Genomic DNA, 21,618 nt, shown 5'->3' on the forward strand with positions numbered 1-21,618 from the left:
GGTTCTTAAGTGGGGGGAATAATCTGATTAAAACAGCTGTGTTCCTCCCGTGCTTTGTTGTTGTTTGTTTATTTTGGCTTGTAAACAGGACTCGCTGTCTGTGCAGACACAGATCAATCTTTGTTGTTTCTCCCTCTCCAATCCCCCCACCATGTTTTGGGGGCTCATTTGCATGTTTTCTGTTTTCCACCGCAAATGAATATCTATTAGCTGTATAATAAGGAAAAGTTCAATAGAGGATCGATCCATCTGGACTGAAAGTGGGTCTGCTCAGAGGCCATGCAGATGGGGGGGGCACTCCGACGCCCCAGGGAAGAGCTTTCTCTGCAGCTGCTTAAAAGGCTGCTCACGCTGGTGGCTTCTAAGGCCGAAGAATGAAATAGAAGTGAGGGAGGAGTGTGGGGGGAGGGCTCAGGGTTTGACTCGTGGTGGCTGGCTGCATGGAACCTTCGCAGCCTTTGGCATAAGACCTCTGGGGGGGGGGTCTCTTTCCAGTCCTGGCTGCCCCCTAAAATCCCTAACTTCCCCCATTCCCCTCAAGGAGATAGCCTGCCTCTGAGGTGTGCCCCAATACGAAAATAAAACAGGAAGAATATTCTCTGTCTTTCTGTCTCTGTCTCTCTGTCTGTCTCTCTTTGTCTCTCTGTCTCTGTCTCTGTCTCTGTCTCTCTCTTTCTCTCCTCTCTCTCTCTCTCTCTCTCTCTCTCTCTCTCTCTCTCTCTCTCTCTCTCTCTTATTTTGCCACATCCGGTGGTACTCAGGGGTACTACTGGCTCTGCACTAAGGAATCACTCCTGGGGATGCTTGGGGGAATTTATGGAATGTTGAGGATCGAACCCAGGTCAACCCATGCAAGGAAAACTCCCTCCCCACAGTTCTATTTCTCTGGCCCCTCTGTCTTTTTAAATGGAGCCATCGTCAAGTGGAGTGGGTGCTTGCCTTGCACATACATAGCTAACTGGGGTTCGATCCTTAGCACCCTGAACCTGGCCAGGAGTGATCTCTATATGCAGAGCCATGTGTAAGTCCTGAGCACTGACAGGTGTGCCCCCAAAAGAAAGGGAAGGTCAGAGATGGTAAGAAAGCCCCCCTCCCTGGTCTGAGATGGATGAGGGTGTGGGGCAGAGGACTGGGGGTAACTAGATATCCAAGACCAGAAACGTTTTGCCCATTTTTTGGGAAGAGGGGCCACTGGCGATTTGTGCTCTGGGTAGAAAAGATTTTTGGGGCCAGAGGGGAGAGCTCAATGAGGAGGGCATTTGCCTTGCATGTGGCAGACCTAGGTTCGAGCCTCAGCATGCCAAATGGTCCCCCAAGCACTGCCAGAGTAATTTCTGAGTGCAAAGCCAGGAGTCACCCCCAAGCTCTGCCAGATGTGGCCCCAAAACAAAAACAAACATCAGGGGCTGGATCGATAGCACAGTGGTAAGGCGTTTGCCTTGCACGTGGCCAACTAGGGACAGACCAGGGTTTGATTTCTGGCTCCCATATCGTCCCCCGAGTCTTCCAGGAGTGATTTCTGAGTGTAGATCCAGGAGTAACCTCTGAGAGCTGTTGGGTGAAGCCCCCCCACAAATCAACAAAATATAAAAAAAAATTGTTCTCTGCTCTGTGGTTTCCTTTTGTGAGCTGGTGGTAGGGTGGGTGCATATATGTAGATGAAGTTCCTTGTTGAAAGACATGATGTTAACCTCTTGTAACAGTAATTGGACCTGAACATGCCCCCTGGACACACCCCCCCTGGACAGGCCCTTGGAATTGGACCTAGACACACCCCCTGTACTGGACCACTGGTTGGTATTTAAGGAAAAAGTTTGACAGTTGGTGGGGGCAGGGTAGAGTCTGGAACACAACCTGCAGGCCTGCTGCCAGGCTGGAGATTAAGCATTGGCGAGACACTGCTTGCTCTCCTCTATTTTTCTCTATTTCTTCTCTCAAAGTCTGGACATAGAGGCCTCCCCAACCCTCTTTATCCTGTAAATTAACCCCCCCCCCACTCAGAAACCCCTCAGGCAGCGGCAGACTTCAGACTGGGAATAAAAAAATACATGGTTTCTAACTCTCTCTCTCTCTCTCTCTCTCTCTCTCTCTCTCTCTCTCCCCCCATCCCTGGATAGGCACTTCACCCCACCTGGCAGTAGGGTCCCCTGGTCCTTGCAGCCTTGCTGCTTTGCGGCATTTTCAGTCCCTGAGGGCCTTGGTTCATCAAGAACTATAATGAGAATGAATAAAGTCTAGAAATGATTATCTCATTATTAGGCAATAAGATTTGGATACGGAAATGCCAGTTTCAAATGGTCCTGCGTAAACACAGGGTTTGCTGATGAGACAAAAAGTCCCATTGGGGCTGGAGTGAGCACAAAGTAGGCACTTGTTTTGCAAGCAACCAACCCAGGTTTGACCCCTGGAACCTCGTAGGGTCCTTGAGACCTTCCAGGAATGATCCCTGAGCACAGAGCCAGGCTTAAGCTCTGACTACCTCTGACTCTAATAAAAGTTTCACAGTGCTAACAGTACCATTCATTACCTTGCACCAGTGACCCAGCCGGGCTATGGCAGATGCAATGCATTCGAATTTTCTGGAGGACCATTTTATAATAGTCATGGTCCTTTTTTTCTCCCACATTTAGCAGCACTCACTGCTTGCTCCTGGCACTGCACTCAAAAATTACTCCTGGCAGGCTCAGGGGACCCTAAGGGATGCCAGGTTCAAACCCAGGTTTGCCACATGCAAGACAAACACCCTCCCTGCTATGCTATTTCTCTGGCCCATCACGATCCTTTTCTAATCTTTAGCTGGGTATAATAGACCTCAGGGGGAAGGGGCAGGCCAAGTTCTAGCTCATGGTGCACCCCTGTATTTGTGCCACCAGACAAGATGACTGAGCCAGAGGGTCCTTGTGAAACGCTCAGTGAGAAAGCTCTCCAGCTCCTATAAGACCACTTGGGTGCCCAGGGCTCCCTTGGGTGCGGCTGTGCAGACTGCCATATGCCAGCGGCCAGCAGAGGGCGCCCCGAGATGCTGTAGGATGAGTACCAGGACTTCAGACCTTCAGCCTGTTAGCTGGTAGCTCCAAAGAAGGGTCCCTCTCGACAGAGAAGCAGCTGGAAGCAAACACTCACTTCTTTTTTGTTTTTCCTTTTTTTTTTTTAAATTTTTTTTGGCCACACCTGGTGGTGCTCAGGAATTACTCCTGGATCTGTGCTCAGAAATTACTCTTAGTGGTGCTCAGGGGATCCTATGGGATGCCAGGGATTGAACCCAGGTCAGTCATGTGCAAGGCAAATGCCCATTTTTTTTGTTCTTGTTTTTCAGGCCACACCCGTTTGATGCTCAGGGGTTACTCCTGGCTAAGTGCTCAGAAATTGCCCCTGGCTTGGAGGGACCATATGGGATGCCGGGGGATCGAACCTCGGTCCTGATCCTTGGCTAGCGCTTGCAAGGCAGACACCTTACCTCTAGTGCCACCTCGTCGGCCCCACAAATGCCCATTTTAACATTGAAACCTTTCTTCAAGGACCCCCTGGATGTCCCATTCATTCACATCAGCACCCCCGACTCTCTGGTTAGATTGATGGTCTGAAATTTAGGGGTCTTGAGTCAGAGCAACCTGGCCACAACTTTGGAGCCCCATTCAACACAACCCCAAAGTCTTGGAGTCCCTCTCCTTCATGCCTTTCCTCTGTGCCCCTCAGCCCTTCTCCTCCCCTCTCAGGTGTTGCCTAGTTTCTTTCCAGTCAGTGGGTTCCCCTCCACATGCATAGTCATCTGCTTGGCTCCATGAATAGTTTTGTCCAATAGGTGACTCTCATGGCCCAGGAACCGAGACCCCCCCCAGCTCCAGCCCACATGTGATCCTCTGTCCCATGCCTCCCTGCAGAGGGCGTACCTGATGGTCACTCGGGGGTCATGGGTCACGCCACACACCATGGAGGCCTGGGTGCCTTTGATGACGCTCTGGTCCTGGGGAGGCTTGGTGATGCGGGTCCGGGCTGGGGGACAGCAGGACAGTGTGGTGAGGGCGGGGCTGCAGATATAGGGCTGAGGCCAGGAGGGGCAAATCTCAGGGCCCCTGGACTGAAGCTTCCAGAATGGCAGAGAAACGTGCTTCTAAGGTGCTGGGAGACTTGGAGTCACGGTCCAGGGTAGTGATGGCCATGGTGGTCACAGTAGATTGGTCGATAGTGACCATCAGGCATCATCATGGCTGTCAGGGCAGTCACAGTGATCATGGAAGTGACAGAGATCATGGTGTGGTCACAGCGATCATGGTGGCCACAGTCATCATGGAGGTGACAGTGACTAGGAAGGTGACAGTTATCATGGTGGTTATTGTCATCATGGTGGCCATAGTCATCATGGTGGTGGCAGTAATTAAAGCAGTGACAGTGATCGGGGTCATAATGATCATGGTGGTGACACTGGTTGTGGTGGTTATAGTGATTATGATGGTCACAACAATCCTGGCTGCTATACTGGTTATAGCGTTCTGCGTTCATGGCCGTCACCAAAGTCTTGGTGACGCCATCACCATGGTCTTGGCAGTCACAGTGGGGCCTCACTCGGTCTCTCTTCAGACCCAAGGAGGAGGAAGAGGGAACTTTATGGACTGGCCAGGCCTGACCTATGCCCTCTGCTCTGTCCCAGGAAAAGGGACAGAGTGGTCCATGGCTGGGGGGGACAGGGTGGGGTCGACAGTCCCCAGACAAGTGGAGCAGGGTCAGTGCTCAAGACTAGACAGCCACTGTGTGTGGGTGATTAAGCTCATCTGGGGTGGTGGGAGGAAGGGGCCACTGAGAGAAACGGGGGCCATGAGGCCAGAGTAGGGCCACCTGGTCTTTCTGGGGCTGCCCCCCCCACCCGTCCCTGCAGTGTCCTGTGTCACTCAGCTCAGCATCACAGGAGCATGCAAGTGAACTTTCTACTCTCTTATGGGTTGAGAGTGCTGGGGACACTCACCCCATACCACCAGGTCAGCCGAGGCCTCGTCGACGCCCCGGGAGTTGCTGGCCAAACAGGTGTAGGTGCCAGCGTCCGAGAGGCGCGTGGGGCTGATAAGGAGGCTCCCCGACTCCAGCAGGGTAAATCGAGGCAGCTGCACTGAGCCGCTAGCCAGAATGCGCTCGCCTAGAGTGGGGGCAGGGTTATGGTTAGGGGTTCAGGAATCCTGCACACTGGGACCCCAATCTTGGGCCTGCCAGCCATCCTGGGGCTCCCCAGAACCCACAGTCCGGCCATTTCAGGGACCCATGACATCAAGACCTGCCTGAGCCCCACAGAAATCACAACCATCCATCCCAGGGTCCCTCTGATTTCATAGCTCATCCATCCCAGAGTCCCCTTGACCTTACATTCCATCCATCCTGGGGTCCTCCTGACCTCACAGCCCATCCATCCCGGGGTCCCCCAGACCTCTTAGCCTGTCCATCCTGTGATCTCTCTGACCTCACAGCTGGTCCCCAGACCTTGCTGTCTACCTGTCCATTGCTGCTCTGTGTTCAGAATCCCCGGCTTTAAGTGCTAGGGGTGGGGGACAGGGCTGATGTTTTAGGGGCTCTGACTTGGTGACAGACACCAGAATATAAGATCTGGTAGCTGGCCCACAGAATTTTTGTGGGAGGACATAGCTCTGATGAGGTGGGTGCGAGTGTCTCGAAGCAGGGAATGCCAGGAAGTGAGGGGTGAGGTGAATAAAGGGTAGGGACAGCCATAGTTAGGATGAGGGACTGGGGAGACCCAGTGAGAGGCCCACACCTGAGCCCTGAGGATAGCTTGGGACCCTTTCGACCCCCTTTCGTGCACCCCTATCTCATTTACCTTTCTGCCAAGTGATGGCCGGCCGGGGTGCTCCGGATGTCTCACAGGCCAATACTACGGACACACCATCAATCACAGTGCTGTCCAGGGGGCCCCGGGTGATGTTGGGGGCAATACCTGCAAGGGACACATGGGGAGTCCCTTAGGCCACCCCAGAAAGAGACCCAGAGCCAGAGGACAAGGCGTGGCCTTGACCTCCCTCTTGAACTGACTGCAGGACACTGGCTCCAGAGCTGAGTGGAAGTGACTAGGACCACCTCCACTCCACCCCACTCTATTTTGGGGTGCCACACCCGGCAATGCTCAGGGGTTACTCCGGGCTCTGCACTCATAAATCACTCCTGACAGCTCTGGGGACCATATAGGATGCCAGGAATGAACCCTAGTCTGTCCCAGGTCGGCCGCGTGCAAGGCAAATGCCTTACCACTGTGCTATCTTTTCGGCCCCCACTCCACTCTTAAGGGCACTTACTGGTGACCCCCAGGTAGGTGGACGTCTGCACCTCGCCAGCTGCATTGCGTGCGAAGCACTGGAACACGCCAGTGTCGTGGGGGACCAGCCCACTGATGTGCAGCGCCCCGTCTCCACGCTGCTGGATGCGATCATGTTGCCCCACCTGCACGGCTACCGCGTCCTTGTACCAGGTGATGGAGGGCGGGGGCACCCCTGGGGAACACAACAGCTGCTGTCAGCCCCCTTGCCCACTGTCCCGACTGTTTTTAGAACCTTCTCACAGATGCCACCAAGTGATCTTGGCCAGCTGGGTGCCTTTTCGATTCTCGCCTCGTGGGGCTGGGATGTGGCTGGGACAAACCTGAGATTTTGTTTGTTTGTTTTGGGGCCACAACCTAAGGCACTCAGGGTTTACTTTTTTTTTTTTTTTTTGGGTTTTGGGCCACACCCGGCAGTGCTCAGGGGTTACTCCTGGCTGTCTGCTCAGAAATAGCTCCTGGCAGGCATGGGGGACCATATAGGACACTGGGATTCGAACCAACCACCTTAGGTCCTGGATCGGCTGCTTGCAAGGCAAATGCCGCTGTGCTATCTCTCTGGGCCCAGGGTTTACTTCTGGCTCTGTGCTCAGAAATGCCTTCTGGCAGGCTTGGGGGAACCTATGGGATGCTGAATATCAGCCACATGCAAGGCGAATGCCGTCCCTGCTGTGCTATTGCTCCAGCCCCCAAACCTGAGATCTTTTCCTGACTCATTTTTGTTGCTGTTGTTGTTGATTTTAAACCACAACTGGTGGTGCTCAGGGCCTACTCCTGGCTCTATGCACAGGAATTATTCCTGGTGGTGCTCCTGGGACCATATGGGATGGTGGTAATAGAACCTAGGTCAGCCACATGCAAGGCATATGCCCTCCTTGCTGTGTTATCGCTCTGGCCACTGTGTCTCATTATTTTGTGATACTGAGCAGAGACTTCTTGTGTCCTGAGGTCTACCTGGAAGAGTGTGTGTGTGTGTGTGTGTGTGTGTCAGAGAGAGAGAGAGAGAGAGAGAGAGAGAGAGAGAGAGAGAGAGAGAGAGAGAGAGAGAGAGAGAGAGAGAGAGAGAGAGAGAGAGAGAGAGAGAGAGAAAGAGAAAGAAAGAGAGAGATTGTTCAGCCCTGTGAAGGAGCATGGGGGGTGCTATCTAGGAAGCCCCCTCCCAGCATCCACCCAAAGATGCAAAAAGGGGGGGGACAACTCACCTACTTCAGGTTTCCCACTTCCTGCCCCCCCCAGCTCAAACAGAACCTCCCCAGAGCACTGCTCCTTCCATTTCTCCCTGACATGAGAAGCCACTCTCTCCTCTCAGTGAGCCCCGAGCTTGTTATGAGAGACTTTCTGGGGTGCAGTTCCTCGGCAGTCCCCACTTCTCAGCAGAGCATGGTATAATGGGCACCCCCTTCCTGGCACTTGAGAGCTCTGGACGAGGGTATCTGCCGGTCACTACTCCCTCCTGGGATGGAACATTCTGGAACATTCTGGAACACGGCCAGGTGCCTGTCAGCTCACTCTGGACCAGTGCTGCCTGGCGAGCTGGGACAGCTGGTTGTCAAAGGAACCGGATTGTGGCCATTTATGCTGCTGACACCCGTGCCAAGCCCTCAGCTGGTATCAGCCAACCCTGTGCCCACATGCAGCCCCCCAACCCTGGCATCAGGCTGGAGCAGGCCTGTGATGATGGTCACAGTGGGGTTCCCTCTCCCACAGTTACAGGGTCCAGGCTGTGTGTGCTTCTCAGCATGGTGATGGTGTGTGGGTGTCCTGGCTCTGCTCCCAGACAGACACACTGATTGCCCAGAAAGGGGCCGGATCAGAAACAGAAACAGGGCCCTGAACAGAGAGCCCCGAGGCTTCGCAGGTCTGGGGGTCACCTTTAGCCCGACAGGGGATGTCCACCACCTTCTCCATTTCGGCTGTGATGTGTCTCTCAGGCTCCTTGGTGAACTGAGGAGGCTCTAGGGAAGGAGGGAGGAGATCAGACCATGCTCCTTGTGATAGATTCCTCCCCCCACCCCCGGGGAACCCTGGGGCCCGCCTCACCCAGCCTCACCCAGCACGGAGAGGTAAGCGCCCCTGACAGCAGAGGGGACACTGCTGCTGCGCAGGACGGCCTCGCACTCATAGTAGCCGGAGTCGCTGGCCCCGGGGCTGGGGATGGTGAGGCGGCGGCTGAAGTCGCTGATACCGCTGCTCAGGGCCTGCCCATCTTTCTTCCAGATCAGGTGCAGCTTGATCAAGGGCCTGGAAAGGACAGAGGGTGGGGCTCAGCCACAGGGCAAAGTGCACACCGCACACCCCTCCAGGTCAGCATGCAAAAGTATCAATCTGGGCCTTAGTTTCCCCATCAGTGTCCCTGTTGGGGGCTGTGTGGGAAGATCCAGTGAGGCTGGAGCCTGGATGTAGTGATCCCTTGGTTGCGATGCCTGCAAGGCAGCCTTTGGGGGACCCCCCCTCTCCCTACACTCCTTGTGAGCCAGTGAGCAGGAGATAGGAAAGGAAATTCCCCCAAGTTTAGGCAGGTGTGTGGGCATGCTGAGCCTACAAAGAGAGAGAAGAGGGCACGGCACCCCACTTTGTCTCTCATCCCAGCACCCCAAAGCTCAGTTAGCACCTGGTGGGTCTCGGGGAAGCCCGTTGGGGGAAGTCTGGGTACTCAAGCTTGAAACCCTCTTGGCTGGACTCTGGGCTCTTGAGGCACGGAGGGCCTTGCCTGTACCCGAGAGAAACTGGGGTTCTATTTTCAGACATGGGCTAAGAAGCAGGATTCCTGGGACCCCTAAGTGAAGGGGGTCTTGGAGTCACTGCCAGAATTGTTACAGTCTGGAGGGTCTTTTTCCAATGCTTGGGGGTGGCAGGACGAAGCACTGGCACTGCCCAGCTGAGTGAGGGGTCCCGTCCCAGGGTATAGAGGGCAGGGGAGGGGGCTTTGTGCTCCCGTCAGCAGGGCAGTTCTCTCAACAGGTTATCTCATTTCTGCCTGGTACCTGTGTTCTGCAGATAGCTGTTTGCCCTCTCTGGGCCCTGAACAGGGCTCCTATGTTGGGGTGTTTATTGGGTAGAAGTCGGGTACCTGCTGTGGGAGTATTTCCTGGTTTCCTATTTCCTGTGAGTCTCATACCCCAGCTCCCACGTGTGAGGAGAGTTCTCAGAGTCACTCTGCAATGGCCCTATTGGTCACCCCAAATCTTTGCAGAGACCTGTTGGCCTAGAACATTTACATTGGGGCCTACAACCCAGCTGGGGGACCCTGACTTGAGACAATCACCTGTGAAAGGGCTAACTTGTCATCATGTCCCCCTTGTCCACAACAACAGACCCTCCCCTGTTCTGGGGTGCCATTTCTGGACTGTTCTACATTTTGGGTGTTCCACTTGGTGGAGAGGACCCACCTGGCATTGGCCACACATTCCATGGTCACCTCGGAGGTCCCGGCCACCACGCTGGTATTTCTGGGAGGGATGATGATGGTGGGTGCGATGGGGTCCGCGGGGCCCCCCACATCTGGGGAAAAGATCAAGTGTTAGTGGGAGCGGAGGTGGGAACCCCCAGTTAATGGCACAGAGACCTTTGTCCCCAAGGTGGTGGGGGACAGGAGACCATCACTGACCAGGTGAGGTCCCCCGGGGCCCCCACAGATCTGGAGGGACTCGCCCTCCCCGGACGCAGCCTTCTGCCTTCCCCATGCCATTCTAGCTGCTGTGGAAACCTCTGTCCAGCTGCTTCCCTTTCCATTGCTTCCACCCCTGCAGATAGAAAACTGGTCACACTGGCTAGGGGCAGGGTCCCTCAAAGTCACACTCACAACAGGGACCTGGTTTGGAAGTGGGGTCTCTGCAGATGTACTAAAGGTAAAGATGAGGGCTGGGGGGTGTGGACCTAAAACCATAGACATGTCCTTAAAGAAGAGGAAACTGAGGCAAGGGGTACAGGGCCAAGGGTTGAGCAGAGTTGTGCAGTTGAAAGACTGGGCCTGACCGCCCAAGAGACTGAAGCTGGAACGGAACAGTCTCCCCTAGAAACTACCAGAAGAATCTACTTGTGACACCCTGGATTTGGGCCAGAGTTGGGAGAGAAAACACAGGAGGGCTCCTAAAGCACATAGTAGGGCTCACATAGCACAAGTAGGGTTCTCGTGACACACAGCAGGGTTCTCAGAGCATGCAGTAGGGCCCACACAGCACATAGTAGGGCTTTGATTGCGCACAGTAGGGCTCTCCTAGGGATCTCCTAGAACACTGTAGGGCTCACGCAGAATACAGCAAGGCTTGCACAGCACACAGTAGGGCTCACAAGAGCATAGTAGGGTTCTCACAGCACCTAGTAGGGCTCCTATAGCACCCAGTAGGGCTCCTAGAGCACCCAGTAGGGCCTGCACCGTGCATCCAGTAGGGTGTTCGAAGCACCCAATAGGGTGCACATAACACATAATAGGGCCCACATAGCATATAGTAGGACTCTCAGCACAATACAGCATACATGCCAGCTCCCCTCGGAAAGTGAGAAACACCCCCACTCTGCCAGCTACCTGTGTTCTGTCTTGTTTGGAGCAAACCACACCCCACTTTTCCCAGAGCGAGTACAGCTCTGCTCCAGTCCAAGGGCTCTGGACAGCAGCATCCTCCATATGTACAGCCCACAGGGCCGTGACCCTGGAGACCACGAGATATGGCTTTCACAGCTTTCATTCAGGGTCCAGCCAGGCCTCCCCCTTCATCTATCCCCAGTGCTGGAAGAGTCCCCAGGAGAGTGGAAATAAAATGCAAAACCAGTAAGGAACACGAAAGGGTGGGGGGGGAAAGGCAGCATATAAAGTAAAATAATTGCAGCGATATAAAAGGCTCATGTAGGGACCATAAAGAACTATCGGGCCGAAGCCGCTGATATAGCTGGATCCATAAAAGGGGCTCGGAGTCGTTTATTACATGCGGGGTGCGCAGGTACTGGGCCCAGATTAATGGAGTACGAGGAAGAGACAGACAGTTAAGGCTCAAGCTGCACTTGGTAAACAGAGAACCCTCGGAGAATGGAGGAAAATAGCTGAGGGTGGTCTTAGGGCTCCATCCTCAGCTATTTTCCTCCATTCTTCGAGGGTTCTCTGTTTACCAAGTGCGGCTGATTGTGAGCATAGGGGGTGCTCGGGGGAGGGAGACCAACACCCACGCAGGGGCCAGGATGGAACTTCTCCCCAGGGCAGTGCAAGGGTCGGAAGTGGGACTGGAAGTGACTGGGGAAACCGCCCAGATTGAGCACAGAGGGGTGAATGTGTGGGGGCTGTGTGTGGGTCCAGGAGGAAGAGGGAACCACAGAACAGGGCCCGGCCCTATGCCAGAATAGCACAGCAGGGAGGGGGTTTGCCTTGCACACAGCAGACCCTGGTTTGAACCCCAGCATCCTATATGGTCCCCTGAGCCTGTCTGTGTAATCCCTGAGTGCAGAGCCAGGAGTAACCCCTGCACTCTGCCGGGTGTGGCCTAAAAACAAACAAAATAATTTGGGGGCCAGAGTGATAGCATAGTGGGTAGGCCATTTGCCTTGTATATGACTAACTCAGGTTCGTTCCCCAGCATCCTAGATGTCCCTTAAGCCTGCCAGAGTAATTCTTGAGCACAGAGCCAGGAGTAACCCCAGAGTACTGCCAGATATGGTCTTCCCACCCCCTCCAAAAAAAAAGAGAAAAGCTCAGGGCCTGGCCCTTGGTCTCCAGAAGAAAGTGCTAATGAGCTCTTTTCCTGGCTGAGTCAGGTGTGTGTGTGTGTGTGTGTGTGTGTGTGTGTGTGTGTGTGTGTGTGTGTGTGTGTGCTCTGAACCCAGATATAGTCCCAGCACAGCTCTCCTGGCTTGGGTTGAGTGGAATCCTCTTTCCATTCCTACGAGGCTGCCCCATGATCCCCCTTGAGACCACACCAGCCACGGGTGGCAGCCTCGGGAAACAGGTTTAGGGACCACATGCTTCTCCTCTGGGGTGATTCTAGCTGTCCAACCTGGCCTTCAACATGGGGCCACAAGCCACAGGGGGTGAGAGGGAGCCTGAAATGCCCCCTTTCTTTTTGCCTAACTTCAAAGCATAGAAACACCAGATCTTCATATAAGTGACTGGGACAGAGTCCAAGGTCGTTGGGCTCCCAGCTCTGTCTCAGCAGCTGTTGGTGCTGTGAACTCTGCACGCATCATGTATGACACATGGAAGTTTTGCATCTGCACTGAGATGGGCTGAAAGTACCCAGAGGCTCCAAAAAAAAAAAAAAAAAAAAAAGCCCAACCCAACCCAGATCTGGGTGCAGAACAGCTTTTTAAGAACTTCCACACTGATGGGAAGTCCAAGCAATATTGTAGCTAGGTTGGTGCTGTGAAATCTATGGATTTTATTACTTTGGTGAGCCACATCTGGTGTTGCTCAGGGGTTACCCCGGCTCTGCACTCAGAAATCACTCCTGGCAGGCTCGAGGACCATATGGGATGCCGAGGATAGAACCAGGGTTGGCTGCAAGCATGGCAAAATGCCCTCCCCTTTGTACTATTGCTCTAGCCCCACAAGCAGTTCTTTCTTTGAGGGGGTCTTGCAAGTGGTGCTCAGGGGGCCCCAGGGGATGCTTTCAGGGGTTCAGTGTGAGTGTGTGAGGCCGCAATGCTGTTCAAACCAAGCAGTGCAGGGAGCATTAGGATCATTCGGGGTTCCAGGACCACACCTGGGGTGTAAAATAGCCCTGAGGACTGACATTCCATGTGGACCCCCTGCCATGGGAATATTCAGGCACAGCAAGGTGGGGATCAAACTCAGGATTTCATGTCTCTCCTGATATACTGTACATGCAGAAGTTTCTGGTGGGCTCCAGAACCCTGAAATTTGCCCAGTAAACACTTCAGCCATGGGGCCATGTTTCTGGTTCCCCCGTGACCTCTTTCTGCTGGACCTGCAGCTCTGCATCCTGGTTGAACTGCAGAGAGTGATGGGTAGATAGACTGGGAAGTAGGGGGGTGCCAACAGGAACTCTGGGCAGGACGAGTGTCAGGAGCCCAGATCCTGCCCTTCTACTCATGCCCACGTGGATGAGAGAGCTTTTCACTCTCCTTACTCCACCCCTGCACAAAGGAGGGGTGAAGGAGGAGGGGAGCGAAGGGAGAAGGCTGGGGGAGAGGCACAAAGAGGGGGTGCCAGTGGCAGGAGCTGGAGGTGGAGGAGAAATGAGTTGTGAGACAGCAGGTCCTGCACTGAACCCTGGTAAGTCAGGAATGAGGGGTGAGGGTCAGGCTGTCACCCCTGGGCTGCATGGAGGGGTGGGGGTGGACAGGGACCAGAGAAGAATCGACTCTCCTCATCCCAACAGTTGCAGGGAATGGGCCAGCTTCAGTGACTATGAGGAGGTGACTTGCGAGTACAGAGAATGAGGGGCAGACTCTGCGGATGGGGTAAACTGAGCCACGGGCATATGCCCCACTCTGGATGGACCATGAGACTCTCATCAAAGGATGGGAGTTCCTCAGGGGCCACATAAAACATCTGGAGATTGGGGGGCGGGACCCTCAGCCTGAGATGTTCACGTTCCTTTCAAACGGACCAGCAGGTTAGTGCAGGGCACACCTGTGGGTATGGGGGGACCCTGTGAGAAAAGTCTGGGGTAATGGCTTCCAGGGCATCTGCCCTTCAAGGCAGATGGAACCAGGGAAGGAGGTAATGCAGAAGCCCAGGCTTGGCAGGGGCTTGGTGGGAGATGGGGTGGGGAAGAGGGATGGAAGATGGGGTGTGGATGATGGTGGGGTGAAGGGATAGAGTGGGAAATGTTAGAGACCTTGATCCTGGGCTGACCCTTATCCTGTCTTGCTTGGGAAACTGACTCTGTGCAGGGCCTCAACTTCTGCCTACCCCCAAACTGCAGGGTTTTGGGGAGCTCTGGGGTCCCTTGACTGTCCTTTGGCTCTTGGGAGGATCTGCTCCAGATAGGTCACCACAAACAAACTGTGGCCCTGTCAAGGCTCACCCTGCCAAAGCCAACACCTCACAAGGAGGGCAAGGAGGGCTGTGAATCAGGTACCCAACTTCTCCTCATACCCCACTGTCTCCTCCTTTAGTTCCCTCCCTGAACCCCTTCCTCTTACTGATGCCAGAGCCCTACCCAGGCTCTAGCTGCATACCCTGACATCTTCACTCTGTACTTAATTTCTTACCCTGTACCCCAATTTTGTACTCTTCACCCTGACTTCCTTACTCTACTCTGACTTCTTTACCCTGTACTGACTCTTCCCTCTAACTACGACGCCTTACTCTGCATCCAACCTCCTTTCTCTGTACCCTGACTTCCTTATTCTGCCCCTACACCTTACTCTGCACCCCAACCTCCTCATTCTGCACCCCAACATCTTACTCTGCACAGTGAGGGTGACAGGCTGGCTGGTCTTGTTGTCTCCGTTCTTGTCGTTCACAGCCTGCACATAGTAGCGGCCGGCGTCGGGGGCCACCGTGGACAGAATGACCAGCATGTTGTCCAGGGTGATGGCTCTGAGGAGCAAAGGGACACAGGGTGTCACTGAGCATCTGGCGGGAAAATGGGGACCTGCTTCAGGCCTCATGTCCTCCCCCACCTCCCCAAAGAGTCTGAACCCTCAGAGTTGTTGAAAACTGCAGGGAGCATTCCCCACACAGCTGTGCCCAAAGACCTGATGCTGTTAGGCTCAATACACTTCACTCCAGCTTGGGCTCCCCCCCCAGTATAACTCCTGCACCCCAAATTAGTAGTCACTGGAGAAACATCTTGGGATGAACAGAAGAATGAGGGGTATTGATGTATGTTTCTGCCGAACCCAGAAAGGTGCACGGCCAGTTCTGAGGGTGCTCCTAATGAAATCCCAGCTGGGTCAGGCTGGTTCAAAGGTCACAGGTCGTGTTTTCCCCACTCCCCTTCTTAGGGTCTCAGCCTCTATTTCCTTGACTCCAGGTGAGATCAGCTTAACTGGGAAAGGAAAGGAGGAACCAGGAATGTACTCATTCCAGTGGGGTGCCCTGGCTGGGGTCCCTCTCCTGGGTTTGGTGGCTGGAGAAGGGTTTTGCCCTCCATGGGGAGCCGAGACAGTAGGTGGCATCGCACCGGGCACTGCCCACCTTCTCTCGCCTGCTCTTCCGGTGACAAACAAAACCATTCATTTGCAGTCTCTTGCCAGTTTTAATGGGATGTGCCCGAGACAGCTGCTAAACATCCTTAATGTTAGTTTAACAAGGACAAATCCAGTTGAATTCTTTTCAAATTTTCTCATTAGGTGAATGTTACAGAGTTTTAAACAGGCTCTCCAATAAACATTTCTGCTAATGATTTTCCAGCCTGGCTCCCTCCCAGCTGGGCTGTGCTGGCCCCCACCCCGATTTCGGGGAGAATGTTCACCGGCTGAGTTTTACCAGGTCAGCTGAGCCCCAGGAAGGAGACATAAACCTTTTCAGAACTCAGGTACCTGGGCTGGCCATTAAAATATATTCTTCTGGGACCAGAGAGATAGCACAGTGGGGAGAGTGTTTGCTTTTCATGTAGCCGACTGGTGTTTGATACCTGGCATCTCCTGAGCCAGCGAGGAGTGATTTCTTTGTGTAGAGCCAGAAGGAACCCCTGAGCATTGCTGGGTGTGGGGCACCCTCCCCATATTCTCCTGGGAAAGAGAGTAAAGGCCTTTGCCCTGTAAGTAGGCGACTCTGGTCAGCGGATCCAAGACACTGTATCATAGTTCTCAAAGCCTTGCTAGGAGTGATCCCTGAGCACCCTCAGGAGTAAGCATGATCATTAGGAGATGGTGCCTACCTTGACCTACAGGGACCCGGCTCCCACACCGACTCCCCTAGATGGTCCCATTCTCCCCACTGCTATTTGTCCACATGACAACAGGCTGAAGGTCCAACCAGAGGGGATTTTGCCTTCTCGAAAGTTTTGTTTGTTTGGAAGTCTCACCCAGGAGGGCTCAGTGCTGAGGGTCACTTTGTGGGGACCCTCTGATAGTGCCAGGTTGAACCTGGGAGTCACTCATGCGAGGCCTGTCTCCGGCACTTCGAGCCTCTCCAGTCCCTTTGATAGTGTTTTCAGAGACAGCGCATCATCAGACCACAGGGCCAGCTGTGATCCTGCCCCTGTCCCCTTTAGGTCCCCCTATTTTCATCACAGAGTCGCTGGGCACCCCAGGACTACACTGCCAGCCCCTGAGCTGACCGATGGGACCAGTGGACAGGACACCCACTTTTTTTCTTGTTGGTTTTTGGGTCACACCTGGCATCTGGCTCTATGCTCAGAAATCGCTCCTGGCAGGCTCAGGGGACCATATGGGATGCCGGATTCAAACCACCGTCCTTCTGCATGCAAGGCAAACTCACTACCTTCATGCTATCTCTCTGGCCCCTCCAGGACACCCACTTCTAGATAAGGAGTATCAGTGACTCTCTGGACCTCCCTGCCTGCACCCTCGCTCCAGACTCCCAGTGAAGATGACTCAGGACTCCCCTCTTCACCTCTCTTCCTCCCCAAGGGCACTGCATGACTGTGGGGGGTGTGGTTTCTTTGCTCTACTGGGACTTACTGTTTTATTTTGTTTATTTTGGGGGCCATACCCAGCGATGCTCGGGGGCTGCTCCTGGTTCTGGACTCAGGAATCACTCCTGGCAGGCTCAGGGGACCCAGTGGGATGCTGGGGATTGAACCTGGTTCAGCCATGTACAGGCTAAAGCCCTCCCCGCAGTGCTATCACTCAGCACCCGTAGTGGGACTTTTTTTTTTTTTTTTTTTTGGTTTGTTTGTTTTTGAGCTACACCTAGTGATGCTCAGAGGTTACTCCTGGTTATGTGCTCAGAAATCGCTCCTGGCTTGGGAGACCATATGCGACGCCGGGAGATCGAACTACAGTCCATCCTAGGACACATTAGTACGTGCAAGGCAAATGACCTGCTTGTGCCACCACTCTGGTCCTGTAGTGGGGCTTTCAATGAGCCAGAAACAAATCCACTTGGGGTTTGCTTGGGGCTCAAATTCCATTTTTTGTTGTTATTGCTGTTCTTTTGTTTTGGGGCCACTCCTGGCTCTGTGTTCAGATTCCTTTTATTGGGTTTAGGGTTCCCTACGGGGGGTGCCGGAGATTGACCTAGGTCAGCATTTCAGTTCTAAGTGTGACATCGCAAAGGCTGACCCAACACACTGCATTCCCACTTCCTGCTCCTCATCCTAACCCCATGCCTCCAGGAGGGCAGGAGCCTGGCCTGTGGCAATGCCCAGCTTTGCTCTCCAAGCAGGGAGCTGCTCTAGACCTCAGCTGTTTGTCCAGACAGGCACCATCACTGAGATGAGCTGGCAGAAAAGCTCTGGGTGCAGATGCTGGGATGTATTTTCCAGCTTGGTTCTCCCCATAGGTCTCTGCAGAACACCCAGCTCCCCCACCTCCCATCTGAAACCCATGTGTGTGTCCTTCTTAGAAATCTTGTTTCCTTTTCATCTAGGGGCCCCAGGGAGCTGTGGGGTGTTGCTGATCAGGAGTCCCTATGGAGGGGTGCAGCTTTCTGTCCGGAGCACCTGACTGGCTCGGCTTATCAGATAGTTCTCTCTGCACGCACAAACTCAGCCTGGCTTCAGGGACATTGGCTTGCAGCTGAGAATCTAAATCTGGTAGAATTGCTTAGGTATCATACTCTCTCATGGCCTTGGAAGAGGGGTGTGTGTGTGTGTGTGTGTGTGTGTGTGTGTGTGTGTGTGTGTGTATGTGTGTGTGTGTGTGTGTGTGTGTGTGTGCACCAGGTGGATAGCAACAGATGAGGACAGAGGAAGAAGAGAGGAGCAGTGTTGGGTACAGTGAAGTCCCCTCAGCCTCCATCCAGTCTGTGGGTCTGGCTCACCCCAGTACACCCCAAATCCACACCAGCCCTCTGCTCTCAGAGGCTTCCACTTTCTGCTTTCTGAGCGGAGTTCTACCATGTGTCTTGCTTAGGCCAATAGGAAGGGAGCAGGTTTGAAGCTTTTATTTCTGATTCCTCCCTGACCCCCTGCAATTCTCAGAGAATGAAACTCAGTGAGGGAGGCTGAGTCAGGAGTTCTTCTGACAAGCCCAGAGGAGTCAGGAGTCTAAGCCAGAGCAGCAGAACACAGAATCCTGAGGGTGCTCAGGCAGCATCAGCCAAGCACAGAGAAGTGAGCTTCCAGGAGCCAGGTCAAGGAATTGCATATTCTCCTAATCATAAAGACAAAGGTTCAGGTCCTTGGAAGCATTTGTTAGGCAGCACTGGTGCCTGTAGGTAGCTGATACATGTCAGAACAGGGGTTCTTAACTGTGGCTGGACCCTAGAACCACTAAAAAGTTGAAAAAAAATCCTTAATCTGGGCCAGAGCAATAGCACAGCGGATAAGGTATTTGCCTTGCACATGGCTGACTTGGGTTTGAGCCTTTGCATCCTATATGGTCTCCTGAGACTGTCAGAAGTGATTTCTGAGCACAAAGCCCTGAGTAACCCCCAAGAGCTGCTGGTTGTGGCCCCCAAATAAATAAATAAATAAAAAATCCCTAATCTTGGATTTGGGCAATAGAATAGCAGGGAAAGAGCCAGTGTGGCTTTGATCCTTGGCACCTCAGAAAGTCTCTTGTGCACCAGTAGGAGTGACCTCTGAACACCTTTGGGTGTGCAGAAATCCTGAATCCAAATCTTACTTCATTTAGATGAAATCAGATTATGAGGGCAGTGTAATTTAAGGTTAAGACATTGTATCTGGGCCTGAGAGATCATTCAGAGGGAAAGAAACTTGCCTTGTATGTAGCTGATCTAGTGATTTCATAAGGCATGCCTAGAACTGCCTTGGAGTTGTGCCTTAGGAGATCCCTAAGCACAGAGTTAGGAATAAGTTCTGAGTACTTCAGGTATGACCCTAATCTCCAAGCAAACAGGCCGTTCAATCCCCAGGATCCCATATGGCCTTCTGAGCACTGCCAGGGGCTATGCTTGAGTGCAGAGCCAGGAGTAATCCCCAAGCACTGCTGGGTGTGGCCCCCCAAACAAACAAAAGATTCTGCATCTGTCCCAATGGGTCTCAGCAAATTAAGCTCCTGGTGTGTCTTTGAGCTGCATCTGTCTCTCCACTGGAGAGTCTTTCACTCAGTAATTATTTGGGGGATGCTCTCTGGGGCTTGGGTAGCGAACCGCACTGTCATGGAGGGTGTGGGGTGCAGAGCTCCAGAGCACCTACAGATCCTCAGGCACGACTGTGTTAGTAGCTACTGCTCTTACCAGTTTCCTGTTCTCTTGAGGTAAGAACTTTCCACCAGGCTCCCACTTCCTTCAGACTCAGGGTGAACTCACTCAGGGGGCCCCCCCCAGGTCGAGAACACCAGGACAAGGGAGGTCTGTCTGCCTTGCTGGACACCAGAGTGTTGGAACTTGAACTGGGGGAAAACCCAGACTCCTGAACACCCTCCCCATCCCTGAGGGGGCCACCAAGATGGCCAGGCGTGTCAGGGAGGAAATAAGGTGCCCACGCCCCACACTCCTGCCCACGAGCCAGGCTGCCCAAACCTTGCCAGAGGCACACAGAGGGACGCCTGTGGGCACTGAAAGGGCCGAGTGTTCCTCTCCTGACCCCACCTCTTCCTCACGGCCAAAATATACAGTCTTTGGCCCCATTCCCCTAATGGGGGACCCACCTCTGCAGGCTGGAAACCCACAGAGGTGCCAGCCTGCTCTGGGCAATCCCAGCTTTTCCAAGGCAGTTGAAAGAACCCTCTAAAGCGCTTCCGGCCTGAGTCCATGACCACAGTGGTGCCCATTGTCAGGGCTTGTTTTGGGGATGGGTAGAGACCTCCTGCAAGAGCCTGGCACCACTGAGCTGGGGTACCCCAGGAAGTAGACAGGGAACCCCAAATCTAGCCCCCCCCAGAAAGTTCTTGTGTTGCATCAGGCCTAGAGAACTGTCTGTTGCCTTCAGGGGGTTGCTGATCAAGATCTAAAGGTCCAAGCCCTCCCCCCCTGCACCCCCATGCCCCTCACCCCCAGAGCAAAACGCTTACATGCGGCTGCTGGGTGGAATCTTGCGGCCATCCCGAAACCATGTGACCTGAGGCCGGGGAAAGCTGGCGATGCGCGGGGCACGGATGACCGCGGCTTCTCCATGGGCCACACTCTGGCGCTTCTCCGTGTCCTCAAAATTCCCCATGTCTGTGGAAGGTCAGAGAAGAAGTGTGAACAGGGGGATAGTGGTCAGCAACTGGGGATTTAGCAGCAAAGAGGACCAGGCTCAGAGGTACATGTAGGTGCAGGTCAGCCCTTGGGGCCAAATGTTGGACGTCGCTGGTCTCTTAACTTCTGCCTGGGCAAACAGCTAATCTCAGAGGCCGCAGCCCGGATTACAGCAGATAATCCGTGCGGGCAGCGGGCTGTGTCTCTGCAGAGATGTTGGCTTCAATACGCATCTCCTGTTCCACAAACTTGCGTCATGGAGAGGGGGCAGGCCTGCACCCTGAGGATCTGGGGAGGGGAGTTGTCTTTGTACCACTAGCAGAATATACTGGAAAGGATGCTTTGTGGTTCTCAAGGCTGGGGCATCAGTCAAAGAGTCGGGGAGACCAGGGCACATGGAGGTGGCTCAAAGGAAGGGCTGAGAGGGGCCGAAACTATAGCAGAGTGGGGAGAGCTTTCACCTTGCACAAGGCTGACTTGGGTTCAAACCCCGGCATCCTGTATGGTTACCAGAGCACTGTAAGGAATAATTTCTGAGTGCAGAGCCAGGAAAAAACCCAGAGTACTACCAGGTATAGCACTCCCCCCCACCCAACAAACAAACAAAAAAACTAAGACAAGTTTACCTCAGGCCCTTCCTGTTGTAAGCCAGCCCCTGCAAGGAAGCTTGGTTGAGTTGATAGAAATACAGCAAACTTGTATGGATAGAGACCAAGGTCCTGGCCACGGGGCACATGGGAATGAACTCATGAGCCCCAAATCACTGTGTCTTCTGTAACCTCACCTTGGAGGTCTAAGCCGAAGCTTAATTTTGTTTCTAGACTGAAACGGCAGTGCTCAGGGTAACTCTGGCTCAGCGAACTCAGAAATTGCTTCAGGCTCGCTCAAGAGGGAGCCATATGGGATGCCAGGAATCAAACCTGGGTCAGCCTCCTGCAAGGCAAGAGCCCTCCCTGCTGTACTATGGCAGTGGCCCCTAAGCCAAAACTTAAGTGAAAGAAGAAAGAGAGAGAGAGAGAAGCTAACAAGTACTTTGTGTTTTATCGAGAATCCCCCTGCCCCCCCCCATGGCAGCCACACACGAAATAAATGGCTGCAGAACGCTAATATGTTTCGTGGCAATTTGTTATGCAGC

General features: G+C 53.7%; 1 protein-coding gene across 1 annotated transcript in view; it reads right to left on the reverse strand.

The window, feature by feature from the left end:
* SDK2 (sidekick cell adhesion molecule 2) overlaps positions 1-21,618 on the reverse strand; it is a 198,862-nt gene that overhangs the window by 61,471 nt on the left and 115,773 nt on the right. The window contains exons 4-12 of the mRNA XM_049769932.1: positions 20,315-20,462; positions 14,671-14,804; positions 9,700-9,811; positions 8,361-8,551; positions 8,182-8,265; positions 6,291-6,485; positions 5,819-5,935; positions 4,961-5,128; positions 3,891-3,993 (exon numbers count right to left, since the gene is read on the reverse strand). Of these exons, the coding sequence (XP_049625889.1) occupies positions 3,891-3,993; positions 4,961-5,128; positions 5,819-5,935; positions 6,291-6,485; positions 8,182-8,265; positions 8,361-8,551; positions 9,700-9,811; positions 14,671-14,804; positions 20,315-20,462 (1,252 nt within the window). The remainder of the gene's footprint in view (positions 1-3,890; positions 3,994-4,960; positions 5,129-5,818; positions 5,936-6,290; positions 6,486-8,181; positions 8,266-8,360; positions 8,552-9,699; positions 9,812-14,670; positions 14,805-20,314; positions 20,463-21,618) is intronic.

This window comes from Suncus etruscus, chromosome 1 (assembly GCF_024139225.1).
Source record: "Suncus etruscus isolate mSunEtr1 chromosome 1, mSunEtr1.pri.cur, whole genome shotgun sequence".
NCBI classification, from domain to species: domain Eukaryota; kingdom Metazoa; phylum Chordata; class Mammalia; order Eulipotyphla; family Soricidae; genus Suncus; species Suncus etruscus.